General features: G+C 57.0%; 8 protein-coding genes across 8 annotated transcripts; 4 read left to right on the plus strand and 4 right to left on the minus strand.

Moving 5' to 3' along the window:
• Positions 1-1,285: 1,285 nt before the first annotated feature.
• On the minus strand, positions 1,286-2,647 carry UV8b_02084 (uncharacterized protein; the record flags this gene model as incomplete). Its single annotated transcript, XM_043139582.1, has 4 exons — positions 1,286-1,865; positions 1,978-2,042; positions 2,173-2,366; positions 2,593-2,647. The coding sequence occupies 4 exons, from the start codon at positions 2,645-2,647 to the stop codon at positions 1,286-1,288; spliced, it is 894 nt and encodes a 297-aa protein (XP_042995516.1).
• A 440-nt stretch (positions 2,648-3,087) lies between these two features.
• On the plus strand, positions 3,088-3,453 carry UV8b_02085 (uncharacterized protein; the record flags this gene model as incomplete). The annotated part of the gene is made up of 1 exon (XM_043139583.1): positions 3,088-3,453. One exon carries the CDS (start codon positions 3,088-3,090, stop codon positions 3,451-3,453), a length of 366 nt encoding a protein of 121 aa, XP_042995517.1.
• A 1,003-nt stretch (positions 3,454-4,456) lies between these two features.
• On the minus strand, positions 4,457-4,830 carry UV8b_02086 (uncharacterized protein; the record flags this gene model as incomplete). The annotated part of the gene is made up of 2 exons (XM_043139584.1): positions 4,457-4,621; positions 4,672-4,830. The coding sequence occupies 2 exons, from the start codon at positions 4,828-4,830 to the stop codon at positions 4,457-4,459; spliced, it is 324 nt and encodes a 107-aa protein (XP_042995518.1).
• Positions 4,831-8,199: 3,369 nt separating this feature from the next.
• On the plus strand, positions 8,200-12,392 carry UV8b_02087 (uncharacterized protein; the record flags this gene model as incomplete). The annotated part of the gene is made up of 2 exons (XM_043139585.1): positions 8,200-11,719; positions 11,842-12,392. The coding sequence occupies 2 exons, from the start codon at positions 8,200-8,202 to the stop codon at positions 12,390-12,392; spliced, it is 4,071 nt and encodes a 1,356-aa protein (XP_042995519.1).
• An 899-nt stretch (positions 12,393-13,291) lies between these two features.
• On the plus strand, positions 13,292-14,060 carry UV8b_02088 (uncharacterized protein; the record flags this gene model as incomplete). The annotated part of the gene is made up of 3 exons (XM_043139586.1): positions 13,292-13,662; positions 13,799-13,880; positions 14,016-14,060. 3 exons carry the CDS (start codon positions 13,292-13,294, stop codon positions 14,058-14,060), a joined length of 498 nt encoding a protein of 165 aa, XP_042995520.1.
• Positions 14,061-15,207: 1,147 nt separating this feature from the next.
• UV8b_02089 (uncharacterized protein) lies at positions 15,208-16,242 on the minus strand (the record flags this gene model as incomplete). Its single annotated transcript, XM_043139587.1, has 1 exon — positions 15,208-16,242. One exon carries the CDS (start codon positions 16,240-16,242, stop codon positions 15,208-15,210), a length of 1,035 nt encoding a protein of 344 aa, XP_042995521.1.
• Positions 16,243-17,157: 915 nt separating this feature from the next.
• On the plus strand, positions 17,158-17,764 carry UV8b_02090 (uncharacterized protein; the record flags this gene model as incomplete). The annotated part of the gene is made up of 4 exons (XM_043139588.1): positions 17,158-17,177; positions 17,250-17,378; positions 17,600-17,671; positions 17,761-17,764. 4 exons carry the CDS (start codon positions 17,158-17,160, stop codon positions 17,762-17,764), a joined length of 225 nt encoding a protein of 74 aa, XP_042995522.1.
• Positions 17,765-18,055: 291 nt separating this feature from the next.
• On the minus strand, positions 18,056-19,753 carry UV8b_02091 (uncharacterized protein; the record flags this gene model as incomplete). Its single annotated transcript, XM_043139589.1, has 2 exons — positions 18,056-18,545; positions 18,705-19,753. The coding sequence occupies 2 exons, from the start codon at positions 19,751-19,753 to the stop codon at positions 18,056-18,058; spliced, it is 1,539 nt and encodes a 512-aa protein (XP_042995523.1).
• Between the last annotated feature and the right edge of the window lie 793 nt (positions 19,754-20,546).

Genomic DNA, 20,546 nt, shown 5'->3' on the forward strand with positions numbered 1-20,546 from the left:
GGAAACACGGCAGACACACCCTTTTTTCTTTCCTTTTTCTTTTTATGAGTTTGTTATATTTCCGAGGGAAACGGAAAGTCCGTCGACTCGTCGAACGCAAGATCGACCCGAGGTATACCGGTATGGGTTATTATAACAGGACACGTCTTGGCGTCCTGGTGCGCATGCCGTGCCTGAATTGAGTGTGCCATGCTTGTAACGCCGAGTGAGTACGGTGGCTAACGACGATGTAGTGAGCTGACGTACCACTACGTTGCCTCGATGACTGGGAGATGGGCGTGGATTTGGTGTTTTTGGGTGAATCTGTTTTCTACTTCAAGAGTCCCCATAGCCATCTTCCGCATCTCTTCGCCTTTGTCTTCTTTTTGCTTGTGTCTTTTTGTGTGGACAGAAAACACTCACGGCGGCCGCCAGTCTTTGCTCGTTGACTCGTGTTTGCAATATCGTGCAACCAGTACTTGATCCAGTTTTGGAATTTCCGGCTTTTCTACTTCCCCGACGGGTCAACAAGATGGAAAGATGGAAAGAAAAGAAACATTTTTCTTGGGCAACCCCAATCACGCAGACTCGTTCTTCAACCAGGGTCGACTTGTTGACCAGACGGAGACCGCCAAGCACGCACGACCTCCCAGCCTGTAGACCGAGGATGACATGACAACAAGGGGTGACGAGAGCGCCGGTGGCAGCGGCAACTGGATTGGAAATGACCCTTTGCCATAGTCGCTACCTGGACTGGGACGAGGCGCCCCTGGCCGCCGGGAGCAGCCGCACAACCGCCACCGGTGCTGGGTAGTCGGCAACGGCAAACAGACCCCACGGCGGGCTTGAAGTCGTTGCACGGCAGAAATGACGGGCCTTGGGCCAAAGAGGGCGAATTGCTTGAGCCCGTTGGTGGCAGCGATGGCGTTGGCGAAGAGGAAACGAAGGTAACAATATCCGTCTTGGCCCGGGTGGTGTCCAGCTCAAAGGCCATGGAGGCTAGGTTGTAAAGTCGAGCAAGCGTCGGGGTTCCATCTCGTCAGTGAGGAGATGGCCAGGAGGGGGGGGGGGGGGGGGTTGATGGATGGACGAGGTGTGGATCTTGGCGACGTTGACGTGGTTTAAAAATCCAGGCCAGGAGGGAGTTTTTTTTCTTTTTTATACAGGTATCTACAATTTTCTTGGCCCCCTTTATCTGTCATTAAACTGTTTCGGTCCATCTGCGCCCGAAATTCCCTTTCACAGAGGTTCACGTCCCTTTGGCTTTCCCCACCAGCTGCTGCGCGGCAAACAGCCCCCCCCTTCCTCACAGCTTCACCTTGGGTTCCTCGCCCTCTGGAAGCAGGTAGTCTGGGTACCGCAGCTCCTCGGCCCCCATGGCCACCGCCCCCTGGCGCCGCCAGGCGCCGCCGTCCACGACCAGCGCGTGGCCGTTGATGTGCGAGCCGGCCGGGCTGAACAGGTAGACGGTGGCGTCGGCCACGTCGCGGACGGTCCCGAGCCGGCCGGTGGGGATGCTCCTCGTGTGCCGCGCCAAGCCCGCGCGGTCGGTGCCGACCAGCCGCGCCGTCCCCTCCGTGTCCGCCACGGCCCCGGGCGCGATGACGTTGCTCGAGACCCCGCGCGGGCCGTACTCGAGCGCCACCGAGGCCATGAGCGAGTCGACCGCGGCCTTGGCCGCCGCCACGTGGCCCTGCATCGGCATGCCCGTGTAGTGGAAGGTCGCCGAGACGTAGATGAGGCGCGCGTCGGGGCTTTTGAGGAGATGCGGCATCGTGGCCTTGATGGTGTTGAAGGTGCCGACGACGTCAATGTCCATGACGGCCTTGAACGCGTTGGTGCTCATGGCTTCCATGGACACGATGAAGTTGCCGGCCGCCCCGGCACTGGGCGCCCCGCGAACCAGTCAGCGTCGAGCGGCGAAACTCTCGCGTGGGGAGGGCTGCTTATATATATATACAAATATATATATATATATATATATATATATATACCCACATGACGAAGTCGATGCCCCCAAGCTCCCTGGCGCATCGTTCGGCGGCATCGTTGAGGTTCTCGATCTAACCAACCGCCAGCCGGTCGGGTCAGCCGTTGTGCTGCATGCAGATCCGGGGGGTTTGTTTGCCCAGACGACGGGCCGCACGCGAGTCCCTGCAAACATCCACCGGAAGGAAGGGCCCCCCCGCTTACCTTGCGCACATCGCATCCGCCGATGCCAATGACTTTGGCCCCTGGACGCACCGTCGCAATGTCTCTGGCGGCTGCCTCGGTCTTGTCCACGTTGCGCCCGACGATGCACGCGTCGGCGCCCAGACGCACCAGCGCCCGGGTCTGCATGCTGCAGATGGTGCCGGCGCCGCCGGTCACGAAGACGACTCGACCCTCTTGTTGCAGCCAGCGGCGGCGGGTTAGCAAAGGGCACACACACACATGTATGTATAGTAGAGCATTCACGACACCATGTCACGGGCGCCCCCCGGGGGCCAGGGGCCAGGTTTGACAAGACGAGCGACGTCGAATGGGGAAAACATGTCGACATGGCAGCCCGGCTAGCAGCGCCGCAGAGAAAAAAAAAAGAAATAAAAAAAAAAAAGAGGTCGAGCACTCAACTGAACAGGCTGTCCCGCCAGACGGGGCTAAGGTACTGCGACTCGGGAACGGGCATGATGTTTGCGGACGCGCCTCGGCGGAGAGCGCGACGGGGGGGGAATTGTCGAGATGAAGAGTTGCCGGGAGTCTACGCTCGAGCTGTCGGTACAATGAGCTCTTGCCTGTCTTTTTCGGCAGGTAGGGCAAATTCGGGGGGCGAGCATCAATTCCCACTGGAAATACTGACGTTGGATGTTGGATGTTGGATGTTGGATGTTGCCTCGGTCCGAAAAAGGCAAGTCGAAGCTTGGGCTGAGCTTACAGGGGCGGGGTGGGCCGCCGCCGCTATGCCGCAGCCTATCGGATGCTCTGCTGGCTCTGCGCGCCATGTTGCCAGCTGCAAGTCCGTCCCGTCCGTAGCTTGAAAGCCAGCTGTCGAAGAGGGCTTGCAGCTGCCACCAGAGACGTGCTCCTTCATGAATTCATTAATAACAACTGCGCTGCCCCTTGAAGGAAATGGTTGTGGTTCGCATCATCTGCCCCCGCCAGTTTTCTCATCAGGAGAAAGTGTGGCACTCTCGCTCAGATTCAACACAACGGCTCCCCATCCATTCATCGCCGCAGCAACTGCCAGCATCGTGTGCGTCTGTGCAAACCGGCAACAACAACACCACAAGACGCACTACATGCGCAGCAAAAGCCTCTGGTCGCACCCAAGATGAACCCCAAAACCCAACCCAGCCCGCCCACCCCCCCCCTTCAACATCTGCACCATCACATGATGCCCTCGATGCCCTCGATGCCCTCGCACAGCCGACAGCACTGCAGCAGTCGAGTGACGCAGACATGCTGGCGGATGCCCGTGACAGCGACGGCGGGTGAACAACCACCCTTCCGGCAGCCCACACCACAACCCAACGGCAGCATGCACCAGCTTCGAGTGTGCGAGCCTGCCGCCATCAAGATGCATTGATGACTCTCGTCACCGCCACTCTCTCGGTGGAGCACGAGCGGAGGCAAGCTTCCTGCGGACACTCCCGAGTACTTCTGGCAGGCGGGCGGGGCACAAGTAGTACGGCGCCAAGGTTGCCTCACATTGAGCTTGATGCGTGTGACTGCAGCTTCCTCCAAAGGCCCGAGACGACTTGGCTTGTCGATGCTTGGGAAGAACGGCTATGCCTTGAAGCTCCTCGCCCATGGCATTACTATGGCGCCATCTTCTCCATGACGCCGCGTGGAGGACATCATGTTGCGTGCATGCCCGACTACTATCTTCATCCATGGCTGGTTCCGTAGGCGCGTCTGGACAGACCTCTCAATTTTTTTTTTTCTTATCTAACTTTCATTTTTGCAGGTGAAGAATTGGCAGCATCTTATTGTCACTGTTGAATCGCCCCTCGGGAAACTCGTCTAGATGGCTTGTCTTTGCCGACCCGTCCACTCCGATGTAAACTGCAACTCGCCCTGTCCTTGTTCATTCTTGTCTTTCTCGGTGCCACCTAGTTGCACGAATCTACATGCGCATCCAACCAATGAGTCCAAATCGGTGAATTGCCAAAGGCGGACAGTGAACTACTCCATGACGGAAGGGTTGCTCCAGCGGGTGCCCCGTCATCGCTTTCGAACATTGTTATTGAGGACAAAGTTGCGTTACCAAAGGGGCCAATTTCAAAGCGTGAGAGCAAGAAACGGGATACGTCATTGAAATTCATGATGCATAAAACGCTCGACTTGAAGGTTTTACAAGAACCAATAACTTCAGAAAGCCTGCTATCGGGGGAAATCCAGCAAGGAGAAACAGCACTCCAGGACTGGTCTCGTTGGAAAGCGCAAGGAATCAATATATCCCAAGGGGTTATCCGGCGGCTCTCTGAAAATGAATCCGTCAGGTCGAGGTAGTCGAGTAGTCGACTGTCGACCCAGGAAAGGGAGAAAGCGGCTTGAACATCTTCTTGACCGCCTCGGCATTGGCTACGGAGCGTATATAGCCCCGATGCCTCATCATGATTGCAGTTTGTGATGAGTTGACCGACACCAAAGTGACGACTCCCTATGGAATGTCGACCAACTAAAAAACCCACATATCTTGCTCCTTCAGACAGAGCACAGAGGGCAGCTCTCGGGGATGACTATATATCGCTCATGTGGTCCAGCCGGACAGGAATTTTTTCGGCTTCCATCCGTTGATGTGCTGCAAAAGTGAGCACCAGGATCAGCGCAAGACATGTATATGTAATAGTTCTTGGTGAAGTTGCACATTGTGAGGACAAGTCGAAAGGCAGAGACAGGAAATTCGGTTTTTTGGAATAGCGAGAATCAGCAGTCGAGTGGGTAATCTTTGACTCGACTTGTTGCTTGTTGAAGGAGAGTGAGCCTGAGAGGCTTCCGGTGAAGCTATGCGGTATGTGTGGCAGCAGCGAAACTCTGTTGTAAAGCCTAGTTTGCTGTTTGCAATGCCCAACTAGTGTTTTGAGCACTCTTGAACACAACGTCAGACAGCAAACGGTTGGTGTCGCTTGCAATGCAATGGCAGAGTTTTTCGCGTGTCAAAGTGCCAGGATGCCAGGATGCCAGGATGCTATATACTCCGTAGTATGTACAAGGTAATCGCGGGCAAGGCAAATGACAGGTCTTAAGTAGTTGTTTGAGGTGGTCCCTGAGTGACAGAATGGAGGGACAGGGTGAAGAACTGACGGCAGTTCCACAACACAGAGCAGCAAAGCGGTCAGACGGATTACATGGCACGGGCTCCGTACCGTGTAATCGAAAGGTCGGCCTCGCAACTGTGACGGATAGACCTTGGGGCTTTGAGACTTGCTTGGTGCCGTGGGGTTTCACGTCCTCATTCCGTCCGGTGAGGGGTGAGGGGTGAGGGTGTGTATGTGTGTGTGTCTTTTGTGTGTTCTTCGCCTGTTCTTCGTGTGTGTCTCGACGGGGACCGAGTACCCGAGGCTGGCTGGATTAGAATCCGAGTCCAGAAGTCTACTCCGTATTCCCCTGCCAAACCCAACCTCAACCCAAAATGTGGCAAAACGACAAACAGAGTAAAGGGAACAAGAACGAAAAGGCTCATTTCTCATGCGGCCAGCGACCAGGGTCCCGCCCAGTCGCCACGGGTAGCAATGGAGTCGGTCACCTTTCCAATGCTGAGAATTAGGAAAAGTGAAAATGACGGAAGAAATCAACCAGGGTTCAGCTCCCCGTAAGTAGGTAGCCTCCTGGTCGAATGAGTCAGATCATTTATCTGGCTGGGGAACTAGGCTCGAGTTGGTGACGCACCCAAGCGCTCTCGCAGCAGACGCTCCGGTCTGACTTGAGGGTTTTGTTGGCGATTCTATTGGCGACTTGCGACTTGCGTCGTCAAGGCGGTGGTGCCCTTGAAGTTTGCTGTCTGGTATTTCTGGCATGCTGAATGAAGCCTTCAAAGTTTCATGCGGCCCACAATCGCCCCCTTGATGAATTAGGACAGGACGGAGTAATCCGTCGCTCCTGCCTTTTCAAGTCATGCGGGTGACAGCAACGCCGCCAAATCCTACCCACCGAGGAACATGCGCAACTTGCGGAGCAACCACGATAGATACACAGCAAACATATTTGATCATGTTTGATGTTTCGCGCAAGGGGACAACTAATACAACTGATACTGCTTGGTCATTTCTTCCGTCACTTTTTTTTTTTTTTTCCCTTTTTTTATCCTTAATGAATTTTGTGTTGCCGTCTTCTTTGACAACCCAGTTGCTTAGAGTGTTGTTGCCTTGGTCTTGGTGGGGGAGGAAAGTGCCGACGTGCAGTCACGCCGCCGCATCATGTCAAGGGTCTGCTCGGATGGTCTTGCCCAATACGAAAATAGCTGAGCCTTTTCTTCACAGTCAAGAGCAGCTGCAGATTTCGGTTTGGTGATGCAGGATGGCTCAATGCTTCGCAGGAAGCCATTAGTTTGAGGGAGTTTATCTTGAGGTCCAAGCGCAACCAACCGGTCGTGTCAAGGCGCCACCAGAACTAGGGAGTGGTGAGACGTTTGCGCACAATATGTTGGTAGTGTCAACGCTCGAGCTACGCTGTGTCGGTCGGTCTTGGTTCTTGACGTCGTCTCAGTTCGAGATGGATCCAGACTGGTGCGTTGCTTCTGCCGCCGGAGCTCGGTGGTTGAATGCTTCGCTATCAACTTTGGCTATGAACGTTGGCTACCCAAATCTATTTCCTCCGACGTTGGGGATGGGAGTGCTTTATACCGCGGGAGTTACCGAGCGGGACTCTGCAGCTCAACAGAGGTTTAAGTTGAAGATTGCCTCGTCTGTTGCGGAAGCTCATGCATAGCTCATGCACGGCTCATCTCTGGGGATCTGGTGGCATTTGCCTGGGCCCTTGACTTTCCAAATAGGACTATCAAGTATGGAGTATTAGTAAGATATGGAAGCGGATATTAATTCATTCATCTAAGGTACGTGGGAGAGCGGAGGGCAAGTACGTAGTGACATGGCGGACATGGGATGGGGTGGCATGGGTCAGTCAAAGCTTGACCCAGCCTCAAAGTGCAAACCACTCAAACCACTGGCTATGTACAGTTGCAGTACAAGGGTGCAGGCCGGCAAGGGTCAGCTTGACGTCTGGTGCTTCTTTTCCATACATGTACACGCTACGCTACGCTGGGTTGGGAATCTTGTTACGAGCCTGGAACAGCCGACGGTCAACTACCGCCAGAGCATATTTGTGTGAGTTGCTGCTGCCAATGGTTTAGGGAACACAGGGAAACACACGCGTAAACACACGCGTAAACACACGCGTATTCAAGCATCACCGCCGCCTCCTTTGTACCAGGCAAAGTGCAGAAAACCTTGGTGAGAGTTTCGAGTTGCACTGTGACGTGACCACTGTGACGTGACCGCCGTGACCAACTTGTGATGATGACGTTGATGGCATCTGCCAGCGCTTCAGCCACTTCTGCTCTGCCAACTGGCAGACAAAAAAGAGCAGATGCTCCGTACAGGCTGCGGCAAAAGCCCAAGTGGACGCTCAGTTTCTCCAACCTGTAATTCCTTGACCCTTTCTTTCACCAAGAGCAGACGGACGGCACCATCATTATTCGTTTCCATCCCATCGCACAGTGTGCTGTGTACGGAGTAGCGTAGCGTGTTGCCATCATCACTTTTGTCCAGCACGCTGTAACTACGCCACAAGTCAATGGCAACAATCTTGAATTCTCTTCCCGGCCCGGCCACTAAAAGGTCTCCAGCCACAGCGTGCGGACAGCGGCAGACCAATTAAACCAACCGACATGGAGCGCACCGCCGGCACGCCCCAGCGATCCTGCAAGGCAGGCACCAGACCCAACTGTGGAGCTTTGGTCGCCACATGCATCTATGGACAAGAAACTCCAAGCCCATTCAAGCAACCACCAGACACAACCACACAACCCGGCGACATCTATCCATCACCAGAGACACGGACTGCGACACCTCCCGGGAGTTCTGGACACCGACCGACCCTGATGCTGCCTCTCAGCCTTCACTCGTCGCTGATCGACTATTGATCGCCAGGCTGAGCCCCCCTCCCCCCCCTCTCTCTGGGGTGCTGAGCGTGGTGCTCCCTAACCTGCATCCTCTCCCCGAAGCCCTCGAGGTCGCCATCATGTCGGAACCTTCTCCCCGGGCTGTGCGCTTCTCCGACGGCGAAGACGACTTGCAGGCGGACCAGCCAAAGGGACCCAGGTCCTCCATAGTCGTAGATGTCGACGCCGAGAACTCGTCGCCCGGGTCAGAAGAGGAACCCAACACCGCCGAAGGCCCAGACGACCTTGGCGACTTGAACCCGTACGGCGACGGTACTGCCCATGCTGGTCCTCACCCATCCATATCACCCGGAACGCTCGTCAACGGCGGCGGCGGCGGCGGCGGATCGAAAACGCAGTGGAACAATCCATCCGACGATAGCTCTCTCTACACCAATGGAAATCGACCCCAGCGACCGTTGGCACCAACCAGAACCCCTTCGAATACGTATAATCCTGCAACGTCCAGAAAACCGAGGCCTTCTCAACCAATCCAGCCTTTTGTAGAGCAGGTTCGCTCATCGTCAAAAACCCGGCTGCGGCAGAACGAGAGCAGATTCCGCGCACAAGAGCGAGCCTATGTGCAAAAGCTGCGACACGATGCCGCCGGCGAGTACTTTACCGCGTATCAGGGAATAAACGGGAACGACTCGGACTCGGAAGGAGAAACGCCCTCTTCCGAGGGACACTATGATGACCGTCTGGACCAGGAAACAATCATGTTCTACGGCAACGATAGTCTCCAACCGACCGTGGAAGACCTGAAAGATCCCGACAACAAGGAACGGCTGGAGTGGTACGGCATGCTTGAGGCCGTCTTGACGGGGGATGTCGTTCGCCAGGAAAAGAAGAGACTCATCGGCCCGTCTGACCAGCAAGCCAGCAAAACCGCGCACAAGTCGGAGCTCTGGCTCGGTGTGAGGGCCAAGTCATGTGGCAGGCAGCTTCCCGTGCAGAAGCGAATGGTGGAAGAGGCCCGAAGCACGGTGGATCGCTTGCTGGACGAAATCATCGACTTCGAGGTCAAGGGGGAGAGCGAAGCGGGGAAACCACCCTACGAGCAAGTAAAGGACGTTGTCAAGAAGATTGAAAGGTGCGAAAGCTTGTATCCTTCCTGGCAATCTCTGGCCATGGAGCACAAGAAGGCCGACTCCCCCCAATTTCACGAAGCCTACGAGGCTATATTTTCTTGGTACAACACGAACAAGATGATCAACACAGAACTGTCCATTTTGAAAAACTGGGTCGGCAACGACGAGCTGGACTTTTCCCGCACCAAGCAAAGGTCGCCCGTCGTCGACGGCATCACGACTGACGAGACGTCGTTTCTGGACAGACTCATGAAAGAGGATGGCCTGCAGTCTCTGTACGACGATGACGACCGAAATCCCCAAAAGGGCATGCTGTGGCCCATTTCCTCCATCATCAGCAAGGTCAAGGAGACTCTGATTCGCAACTCGGCCCCGTTCCAGAAACGACACTTGCCGCCCTACCTGGAAGAGCTCCTGACGCTCATCAGCTTCCCTTCCCGTCTCATCGAGGAAATAACCAAGACGCGTCTCGAATACGCTAGGAGAGTTAAAGAGGCCGCCCAGCAGAACCCCATGATGCAAGAGCAAATGATTTCGCAGTTTCAACTGCTCCTCAAGTTCGCGATACGAATAAAGCAAGAGTATCTGTCCATTGAGAGCCCAGAACCTGGTTGGGATCTGCCGCCTTGCATCGACGAATCGTTCGATCATGTGGTTCTGGAGGCGCTGAAGTACTACTTCAAAATGCTCAACTGGAAGTTGAGCGGCAACAAAAACACCTTCAAAGAAGCCGAGCTGCTGTTTCAGGAATGGGATTTCGCCAATTACATCGGCACCCATCTCCAGGGCGGTCATGTGGAAGTGGCCGAGCAATTCAGCTCCCTCACGTTCAAGGCTCTGAATCGACTAAGCCAAACGTTTGAGAAAGAGCTGCAGGTCAAGCCGAGGGAGAGTGCTGCCGAGATGAGCAAGCGGTACAAGGCTTGTTTGGATTCCGTCCGGATCCGCCAGCGAATGCTCCAGCGATTTTCGAGGATGCTGAGCGACAACTATGAGCATGCGTCCGACTTTAGCATCTCCTTCCCCCCCGAGAGCATGCAAAAGTTTTACGATCAGCTCGTGGCATCCGGCCACTTTCGAGTCGAAACGGGTGTGTTTGAGAAGCGTGGCACGTACGTCATTGCTTCTCCGGAGCTGCACGGAAGGCTGGACGACATCCGGACCATGATGACCGTGACGTGCTTCGATCGATTCCCCGACGTGGGCGAGCAATATCTCCTCATCCTGCGGCCCGAGGACTCTCTGAACTGGTTCGGCGAGTCTATTAGCGTGAAGCTTTGGGAACAGAATATCGACCTGAAGAGAGGGCAGTTGCGGCTGTGCGCAACCGGCTCCCACTCGCTGCCGGATGCGAGACGAGCCTTTCTTGACGCTGTGGATATGCACGTGGATCTACTCCAGGAGTCTAGGTCCAACATCCACAAGGTCAACAGTAGGCTCATGGAGATTCGGCGCGTGGCTTACAAGCTGTCCAACACGTTTATGGACAGCGTCGAGGTCATCAGGAAGCAGACAGAAGGGAAGGACTGCCAGGAGCTCATCCAGACGTGCTTCGTCTTTGCCACGGAATTCGGCCAGCGTTCTCTGCTGTACATGGACAGCAACCGAAGACAGATGAACAATCTCAAGCTCACCAAGCTGGCCCTCGACTGGGTGAGCTTCATCTGCGACGACTGCATCGCGTCGGACCGAAAGTCGTTTCGCTGGGCCGTGCTGGCGCTCGAGTTTGCCATGGGCATGACCCGGGGGCGGCACATCCTGGCCCTCGGCGACGACGAGTACGAGAAGTTGCGGATCAAGGTGGGCGGCTGCATGTCCCTGCTGATTTCGCACTTTGACATCATGGGGGCCAGATCCAACATGGCGGCGCAGGCGGAGAAGGAGCGGATGGAGGCGCTGGTGGGCCAGTTCAGAAAGCTGGATAAGAACAGGATGCTCGATGACGAAGAGGCGGCGCGATGCATCACGGAGCAGCGGCTGGTGAGGCTGGATGTCATGGACGACTTTAGACGGGAGAAGGAAGGGGAGAGACGGGCTCTCGGGCGGGTTCTCGAGACCAACAACGAGGCGGATCGATCTCTGGCCTACCTCTCGTCATCGGCGACCAACGTGACGAAGCGATGGCAGCAGGGCCACTTCGTGGGTGGCGGTACCTTTGGCAACGTGTACGCGGCCATGGACCTGGACACGGGCCTGCTCATGGCCGTCAAGGAAATACGGCTCCAGGACCCCAAGCTCATCCCGACGATTGCGGAGCAGATCCGCGAGGAGATGGGCGTGCTGGAGGTGCTGGACCACCCAAACATTGTGCAGTACCACGGGATCGAGGTTCATCGAGACCGGGTATACATATTCATGGAATACTGCTCGGGCGGTTCTCTGGCGAACCTGCTGGAGCATGGGCGGATCGAGGACGAGCAGGTGATAACCTTTTATGCGCTGCAGCTCCTGGAGGGCCTGGCGTACCTGCACGAGAGTGGAATTGCGCACCGCGACATAAAACCAGAGAGTAGGTGTCAATCACTCCCAGGCTCGCAACCCCCCCCCCCCCCTCTTTCTCTCTCTCTCTCTCCCTCTCTTCCTTTTTTTAAAACTCCTTTCTCTGTTTTCGCTAACGCGCCAAAACACCAGATATCCTGCTGAATCACAACGGCATCATCAAGTACGTCGACTTTGGGGCTGCCAAGGTGATTGCGCGCCAAGGTCGAACGTTGGCGGCCGACTTACACGCCAGCAAGCCGAACAAGTCGATGACGGGCACGCCCATGTACATGTCCCCCGAGGTGATCAAGGGGGAGAACCCAGGCCGAGCGGGCGCCGTGGACATCTGGTCGCTGGGCTGCGTCGTGTTGGAAATGGCGACGGGACGACGGCCGTGGGCGAATCTCGACAACGAATGGGCCATCATGTACAACATTGCGCAGGGCAACCCGCCGCAGCTCCCGCCAGCCGACCAGATCAGCGGCCAGGGGCTGGACTTCCTGAGCCGATGCTTTGCGCGAAACCCGAGGGAGCGGCCGTCGGCGGTGGAGCTGCTCCAGCACGAATGGATCATGGCTGTGCGCAGCCAAGTGGTGGAGCCAATGACTCCAAGCGACAGCAGCTCGTCTGCGCTGACGAGCCCGTTGACGACGTACTCGAGCAAGGGGAGCAGCTTCATGATGGTGGATGGGACCTTGTGACGGCCAAACGCGTAGACTTTTTTTTTTTTTTTTTTTTTTTTTTTTTTTTTTTTTTTTTTTTTTTCAAGCCCTTGTTTCCTTTTTCTTCTTGGACTCTTTTCTTTGTCTTTGTGCATGCATGGCCTTTGCTATTGACGGACGTCAGTCACGGTGTTGTTATGTTGCAGCAGGACACGGCGTTGGGGGGGGGGATGGGGCAGTGAAGCCTCGGTTGATGCGGTTATTGCTAAGCTAAGCGGGGGGTTGCATATGGTCGCGGGTTGGTCCGCGGCTTTTTCTTTTTTTTTTTTTCTTTTTTTTTTTTTCTTGGAGATGCAGGCACATTCACATTCATTGCGCGGGACGGTGAAGGAAGCGTGAAAGAAGCGTGAAGGGAGGTGGGTTGTGGTTGGGCGCAGACGGGATGACGTCACTGGTCCTTTGGGCTGCGAGCTTAGGTACGGGTACGGAGTACGTAGGTACCTCTACATCCGCATCCGTCCAAGGGGAGCCGGAAGTGGAAACGAGGAACGAGGGGCAAGGCAAGTGCCGCGTGTGTATCTTGTGCCTTGGGACTTGTACCGAGTAGGTTGGTAGGTTGGTAGGTAAGGTAACTCGGTACCGCTCGTTTGCTTCCGTCGCATAGGTAGGTAGGTAGTCGACATGATTCAAGGACGTCCGTCCATCCATTGTCCATCGTCCATCGTTCATCGTCCATCGTTCATCGTCCATCGTCCGTTCATCCATCTTTCCATCGTCTATCGTCCATCCATATATCGTCCATCGTTTATCCAGTCATCCGTCCACCGTCCATCATCGTCCACCGTCCATCGTCGTCCACCGTCCATCATCGTCCACCGTCCATCGTCGTCCACCGTCCATCGTCGTCCTCCGTCCATCGTCGTCCACCGTCCACCGCGATGCCTGCCTCCCCCCCCCTCCAGCCCTCCTCGTGCGCCGCCTCCGTCTCGGCCACCTGCGCAGCGCACTCCCTCACCGTCCCGCAGTTCCACCTGCTCCGCGAGCACGCCGTGGCCGCCAAAGCCGGCGCCCACTGCCCCTACAGCAACTTCCGCGTCGGCGCCGCCGTCCTCGCCGCCGACGGCTCCGTCACCACCGGCGCCAATGTCGAGAACGCCTCGTACCCGGTGGGCACCTGCGCCGAGCGCGTGGCCCTCGGCACGGCCGCCACCCGCCCGCGCCCGCCCGCGGGGCCCTTCCGCGCCGTCGCCGTCGCCGTGGCCACGGACACCAGCCCGCCCGCCAGCCCGTGCGGCATGTGCAGGCAGTTGTGCGTTGGAACCCCCCCCTTGGACGTTGAACCACCACCCCCCCCCCCCCCCCTGGGATGGACACGGGCCGAAAGAGAAAGGGGGCTGTTGCTGACTGGCCCGGCGTTGTGCGGTTTTGCGCGGCGAGCTGCGCAGTATCCGCGAGTTTAGCAGCTTGGACGTGCCAATCGTCATGTTTGACGGGGAGGGCAAGTACGTGGTCGCCACGCTGGACGAGGTGTGTACTGCCTGTTTCCGTGTGCTCCCCGGTGTGCTCGGCTGGTTTTATATCTATTTGCTTTTTTTTTTCTTTTTTTTTTTTTTTTCGTTTTTGATTGACGGTGCTGACGAGGGCGCCCGGGGGGGTTCCAAGTTGCTGCCCCTGTCGTTTGGGCCCGAGAATCTGGGCCGTGGGTGAAGACGGACGGCAACGCCCGAGGCGGTGCTTCTTCTTCTTCTTTTTCTCCCTTCTTATTTTTTTTTTCCCCTTGCCCGCGGCGTCTGGCTCTTTGGCGTTTTTTGTGGCCCCGAGCGGCGGGCGGGCGGCGGGCTGGCTTCCGAGACCCGGGGCGGGGCATCGCTGCGCAGACTTTGCCGGCCGGATAACGCCCGACACGGGACGACGGGGATCCCGGCGCCAACCCCGTAAACAGCCGCCGCCGGCAATCGGGTCGAGCTCCACTCGCGCGCGCCGGACCCCAACCCGTGTCCGTGTCCGTCTTGTATTCGTTTCTTTTCTTTTCTTTTCCTTTCTTTCTTGCCGCTTTTACCACTAGTCTTTGTTGTGTTTCTGCCCCCCGAGCCCGGCCGGCCCGCTAGAACCAGAGAACCAGGCTGGGTTTGCAAAGGTATCTGATGTAGTTGATGAATTTTGCTACAGGAAAAATCCTGCATCCCCGTGCTCCGTCTCCGTGCATGTACCGCTCCGAGGCACCCGGGCTCGCCCGGACAGTGCCCACGCCGCCATCACAAAATCACACAAAACCCCGAGGGTCCGCGGCCATTGCACATCCCGAGCTACCACCGGCTACATTACACGTTTCGTTTCATCCCGTTCATCCCGTTCATCCCGTTCATTGTGTTCATTCCATTCATCATGCATCGCCATCTACGGCTGCCCCGTCACCCCCCGCCGAGCTTTCTGTCCCACGCCTTTGCCATTTCTTCCCCCCCCCGTACCAGACATACTGAGAAACAGCTGCGCAGAAAAAAATGTTTGGGTATCAAGACACTGTGACGATAAACCTGCCATCTCCCGCCTCCCGCCTCCCGCCTCCCGCCTCCCGCCTCCCGCCTCCCGCCGCGCACTGCCCACCAGCCAGCGAAGCCTGACCAGGGGCCGTAACATTGCAACATTCCCGTCGTGAATCAACAACAGGGAGCAAGACCAAAGAACCAAACACCCAATACCGCTTCCCTACCTTTTTTTTTTCTTTCGTAAAACATGAAAAAAAAGAAGAAAAGAACAACAAGAATGGAAAAGAATAAAAAGTCAGAGAAACGAGTCAAGGGCGAGAAAAAAAAAAAACAGGACCGAGTGTCGAGCCCCATTCTTCAGTCTTCATTCAGTCTTCCCAAATGGTCTCCAGGTCCAAGTCGCCACGCCTCTCGGCTCCGCACACGCTCCAGCGCTTTCGCTTGTCTCGTGACCCGTAGCTCAGTGTTCGGCCTCGTGGCGGAGCGTCCACTCCGGTTCGGCTCTTGGCATCAGACGTCTCGCCGCCGTCAGACGCATCCGCGGTGGCCTTGAGCTGTGCCAGTCTCTCGACCTCCAACGCGGCTTCCTCGGCGTCCGGGGAGTCGGGTATGGTTTCCAGGCTCGAGATGCTGGGGCTGCGAGACCGAGCCGATGTGGGCGTTGACGGCATGGAGGACAGCCCGCCCCCGTAGCCCATGGAGAAGTTTTCGTACGACCGCAGCGAGGAAATAGACATGGAGGACGGCGTGGACGGCAGCAAGCACGACGAGGCGCTCGAGCTGGGCGGCGGCACGGCTCCAAACGGCGACGACGACCTCCTCAGGCGGCTCGACAGCATGGTGGGTGGTCCGAGAACCGGCGAGCTGCTTCGGTCGGCCGTGGCCCGCTTGTCAAGGTCCAGGACGCTGGTACGGACGGGGGACGTGGGAGGAAAGGCTTCGTCGACGGGTTTTCTCGGCGTACGCATACGCATCCGGCTCGGTGAGGCCGAGTTGGAAGGGCTGGCCGGCCGCAGCTGCGGAGGGTAGAGGATTCGGCCGGAGCCGCTGACGCCCGGCATGGACTGGGTTCTCGACATTGGCGAGGCCAGAGACAAGGTGGCGGCGGAGCGAGAACGCGTGTGTCCGCTCGACAACGGAGACGCGGTTCGGGGCCGAAAGGCCAGGGCGGCCGACGAGCAAGGGGCCCAGGACGGCGAGTCTGGCGACGCGGGGTTCGGATCCGTGCTTCGACGCAGGTTGGGTGGCTTCCTGGCCATGTCGAGTTCGAGCGGCGGTATTCCACGCGGGCTGTTGTTGGTGGTGGTGGTGGTGGTGCTGCTGCTGCTGCTGCTCGGGACCAGGGGATGCGCGGGAGACGACTTGAAAGCCTCCATACGCTCCGTCTCAGGAACAGGCTCCATGGTAGGTAAGACGCGGCATGCGGACGAGACGCGTGGGCAAAAAAAAAGGGGGGGGGGGGAGGTTATTCGATCAACAACAACAAAGCCGGGACGCGACGACGAGAGAACGAAGCCGAATCAATAGCTCCCGGAGAAAGAAGCAGGCAGAGATGTAGCACAGGCGACGAGGCGGTTTCACAGAGCGATATGATGATGCCTCTGGGTTTCTCGCGGAGGGCTCGTGGGAGGTGCAAGGAGCGAGGGGGGGGGTAAGCTGCGCCCTGGCGAGAAGAAAGGCGACCAGACCAGACTTCGGCAGGGCTAGGCCAGGCCAGGCCAGCCTGCGGGGATCCAACAAGCCGGACGAGACGAGACGCTGCCAGAATTACCCGCGTCGACCCCGTTCACCCAAGACCCAGGCAGCCAGACGATTGCGCGGCGAGGACTTTTTCTGATTGCTGGAGCCGGCAAGCCGCACGGAGGATGATTGAATCAAAGATGGGCCGACAAGTGTCTGGTGGTATTGGGATTGGACATTTGGGGGATTTGGGGGATTTGGTTTGGGGGGGGGGTGGACAAGGCCCTTTTGGTTGCAGGTTGCTTCCCGCAGCGGTTAGCCTGGGTGGGGAAAAGACGCCAGGCTGCGATTGGTTGTGCGGGTCCGGGACAAGGGGGAAAAGAAAAGAGAAAAAATAAAAAAAAAAAAAAAAAAAAAAGAAGAAGAAGAAGGAGAAAAGGAAAGAGACAAGCGCCCAAGGAAGTACCTAGGTACCTTATTTATGTACCAACCAGCTCCGTAGAGCCAAAGTACCGAGCTTTGCACTTGCCCTTGTGCACAACACAACGGAGCTGCCTGGCACCAGTGCAAACCAGTGCATCACAAGTGCTTCCGTGCATCAGTGCATCAGTGCATCACAGGCTGGGCTCGCTCGCTGCATGTCAACTGTCATTGACAAGTAAGAGTCAGTCCCTTGTGCGTTGCAAAGGCAACCGATGAAATGGGCAAGGCGGCTGACGCGGTGCTGCAGGTTTCAACCCGAGCTGCTGGGACGGCCTTTTGCTTACCCCGCCTTCCAGAAGTCTGCCGCCACCAACGCAAAACCCAGACACAACGAGTCAACGCTTCAACGCTCAAACCGGGAGATAACAGTCAGTCAGTCAGTCACCTCTTTGGCCAGCCATCGGAAGGGAAACCAATCACGATATAATAAAAATAAAAAATAAAAAGAGCTCTGCTGCGCCTGTCCCGACCGCACGAGTTGCCGAGTGGAGGCGCCCGCCCCACCCTCCAGCCAGCCGTCCTTCCCGAGGTTTTACTACTCCAGACGGCCACCCCCCCCCCCCGTTCTTACGCAATATCGTGTGTCGAGAACTTCAGGTGGCTTGGCCGATTGTCGCCAATCCGGGCGGGCTTTTCTGCTCCCGCACAAGTCATCACATACCCATCAAGGTTGATTTCCTCCGTAATAGGTTCCCACAGTATCCACCCCGAGAGATTGATGTCATGTCTAGAGCTGACGTATCGATGGACTTACTAAGCTAGGCCGGCGCTTTCTCAGTTACCAAGACTACTACTATAAAAAAAAAAAAAAAAAAAAGGAAAAAAAAAAAGAAGAACATGCCCACATGGGGAGCGCGTGGCACTGGGCCAACGTGATTTCGAATACAGAGTGTGAGTGTGAGCGGGGGACATCAAACACCAAACCCGGCTGGCAAGGGCAAAAAAAAAAAAAAAAAAAAAACCACAAGTGGGAATCATCATGTGCGCCTCTACTCCAAGAGCGGTCATGGTCATGGCTTCCCAAACCGTCGAGTTTCCCCGCCACCGTCCGTCTCAGCACGCGTCCAACTTGACCTCATCCTGCCTGATGGGCAGCTCAATCGAAAACTGCGTCTGTCCCTTGTCCAACCTCCCGGCGTGTCGATACACGCAAACTGTGTGATCCTGCCCTGCACTCACCATTGTCTCGCCATGAACATCGACCCAGAAGCAGACCCCCCTGTGGCGCGGCGGCACCCTTTGCAGAATGTCCTTCGTCTGAACATGCCACAACACAATGTCGCCGTCTTCGCTGGCCGAGGCGATGAACGGCTCCCCGTCCAAAACGCCAAAGCAGCCGCCAAGGGCGAATTTCTCGTTTCTGTGCCCCTGGTAGGTTTTTTTCACCGTGCCGGCTACGTAGTCCCATAGCCGGATGCAGTTGTCGAGGTTGAAGGCCAGCACAAACCGCCCGTTGGGCGAGAAGCAAACGTTGGTGACGGCCGGGTTGTCTTCGTGCACAAGCGTCCGGAGGCACTGCCCTGTTGACGTGTCCCAAACTCGACTGAGGACGAATTAGCGTGCAAAAAGAAAGGAAACACGATGGCTTGGGAGCTGAACTGGAATAACGTGGGATCAAGGGGGGGCGAAGAAGAAGAAGAAAAGAAGGGGCACAAAAAAAAAGACAAAAAAAAAAAAAAAAAAAAAAAAAAAAACCACTCACATGAGTCCGTCGGTAGAGCAGCTCACTACCAGTGTGCCATCTCGGCAAAAGTCTATGCCCGCTACGGGATCGCTGTGCGCCGGGAGACTTCGCATCAGTCGCCCCGCTCTCACGTCCCACAGAAACACCGCCTCGTCGTAGGAGCCGCTGGCGAGGATGTTGCCCTTTGGCGAAAAGGCCAAGCAATGGATGTAGTTGTGGTGGCCTCGCAGCGCCGCCATCTCCTGCGCCGCCATCGACTTCCTCGTCGTCGTCTTCGGACGCCCCGTCACCCGATCCCACAGGCGGATGGCCTTGTCGTCGGAGCCGCTGGCCAACGTGTTGCCATCTGGCGCCCAGGCCAAGCAGCTGACGCCGGCCATGTGGCCAACGAGCGTGTCCATGTGAGCCCCGGTCGAGGCGTCCCACAGCTTGACGGTTCCATCCGCAGAGGCCGACGCGATGAACCTGCCATTCGGGGATATCCGGACCTGCGAAACCGGGCCGGCGTGCCCATGGAGCGCCAAGCACGGCCTGTAATTCGGTTTGAAAGGTGGTGGTGGTGGCGGCGGCGGCGACGACGAAGGAGGGGGAGCAGGAGCAGGAGCAGGAGAAGGAGCAGAAGCAGTAGCAGGAGGAGGAGGAGTAGTCGGGGTGGCCCGGGGCCGGCGAGGAGAGTAAGATTCCGATCGCGAGCGATCCGACGAGGTGGGAGACACGGACGGAGACACGGACGGAGACACGGACCCTCGACGTGGTCGCGTCCGAGAATGCGGCGGCGAGTCTGAGCGCGCGCTCGATGCCGAGCTGGAGGAGGACGACCTCGAGCCCCTCGGTGAGCGGAACGAGTGTGAGTAGCCTCTATTCGAGCCGTTGGCGCTGGGGCTCGTCGTCACGCCGTAGCGTGGCCGTGACGGGTCGCGGGTCTGGCGGGTCCTGGCATCGGCGCGCTTCTCGCTGCCGGTAGAAGAAGAGGCTCCGGGTGTGTCTGACCGCCGCGACAGGCGGCTGCGCGTCCGTGGCCGTTTCGTGGGCGGTGCCGTGGCAGATGCGTCGTCTGCAGAATCCATGGGTTTGCAGATTTGATCTTTGTTGGAGAAGCGACGAGGCTGAGGATTTCGCGGGAAGATTGGATTGGATTGGATTGCATCAGTGGGGACGGGCCAGCCGTCAGCCCGTGGGGCTCATGTACTCTCTGATTGGCTGCGAAACACCCGTGCTTGTGCTTATGAGGCTGGCAGCCTCAGGTACCACTTGCATGAGCAGCCGGAAGCTGGAACTTGGAACTGTTCAGTCTGCCTCTTGCAGAATAGTCAGTCCAGTCCTGAAGGCTGCTTACTCGGTGGAGTTGATATCCGCCAGAGGCACGATTACCCGCAAGACAGGACGACGTCGATTATAATCTCTTCCCCCGATCTGACACGCTGCAGGGATTTCAGGATTTCACCGGGCAATCTTGTGCTGCATGCATACATTGCATATTGGCCGCAAATGTTTCCAAGCAATGCTCGAGGAAGGGCACACACCCCTTTCCAGGCTCCAGCCCTCCTTTGCATCTGCGCGCATTACAAACGCGCCCTCAAGACAGTTTAGCACTGCGCGCATTACAAACGCGCCCTCAAGACCGGTTTAGCACTGCGCGCCTCTCGTTGGAGGGCAGACGGTGACTTTTATGCAGCGCCACCACGACGTGGAGCTTACATTACATGGACCGAGGCCCTGTGTACGGAGCACTCCGTACGGGCGTCTCTCTCTCCTTTGCTGTGACGCGGTTACTCCAGAGTCCACCCCCGGTTCGAGGGCATGCATGCATGGGTTCGCCGCAAAAGAATCGGCCGTTACCGAGCATCCCGAGACGGCAAG

The sequence above is a fragment of the Ustilaginoidea virens genome, chromosome 2, assembly GCF_000687475.1.
Source record: "Ustilaginoidea virens chromosome 2, complete sequence".
NCBI classification, from domain to species: Eukaryota; Fungi; Ascomycota; class Sordariomycetes; order Hypocreales; family Clavicipitaceae; genus Ustilaginoidea; species Ustilaginoidea virens.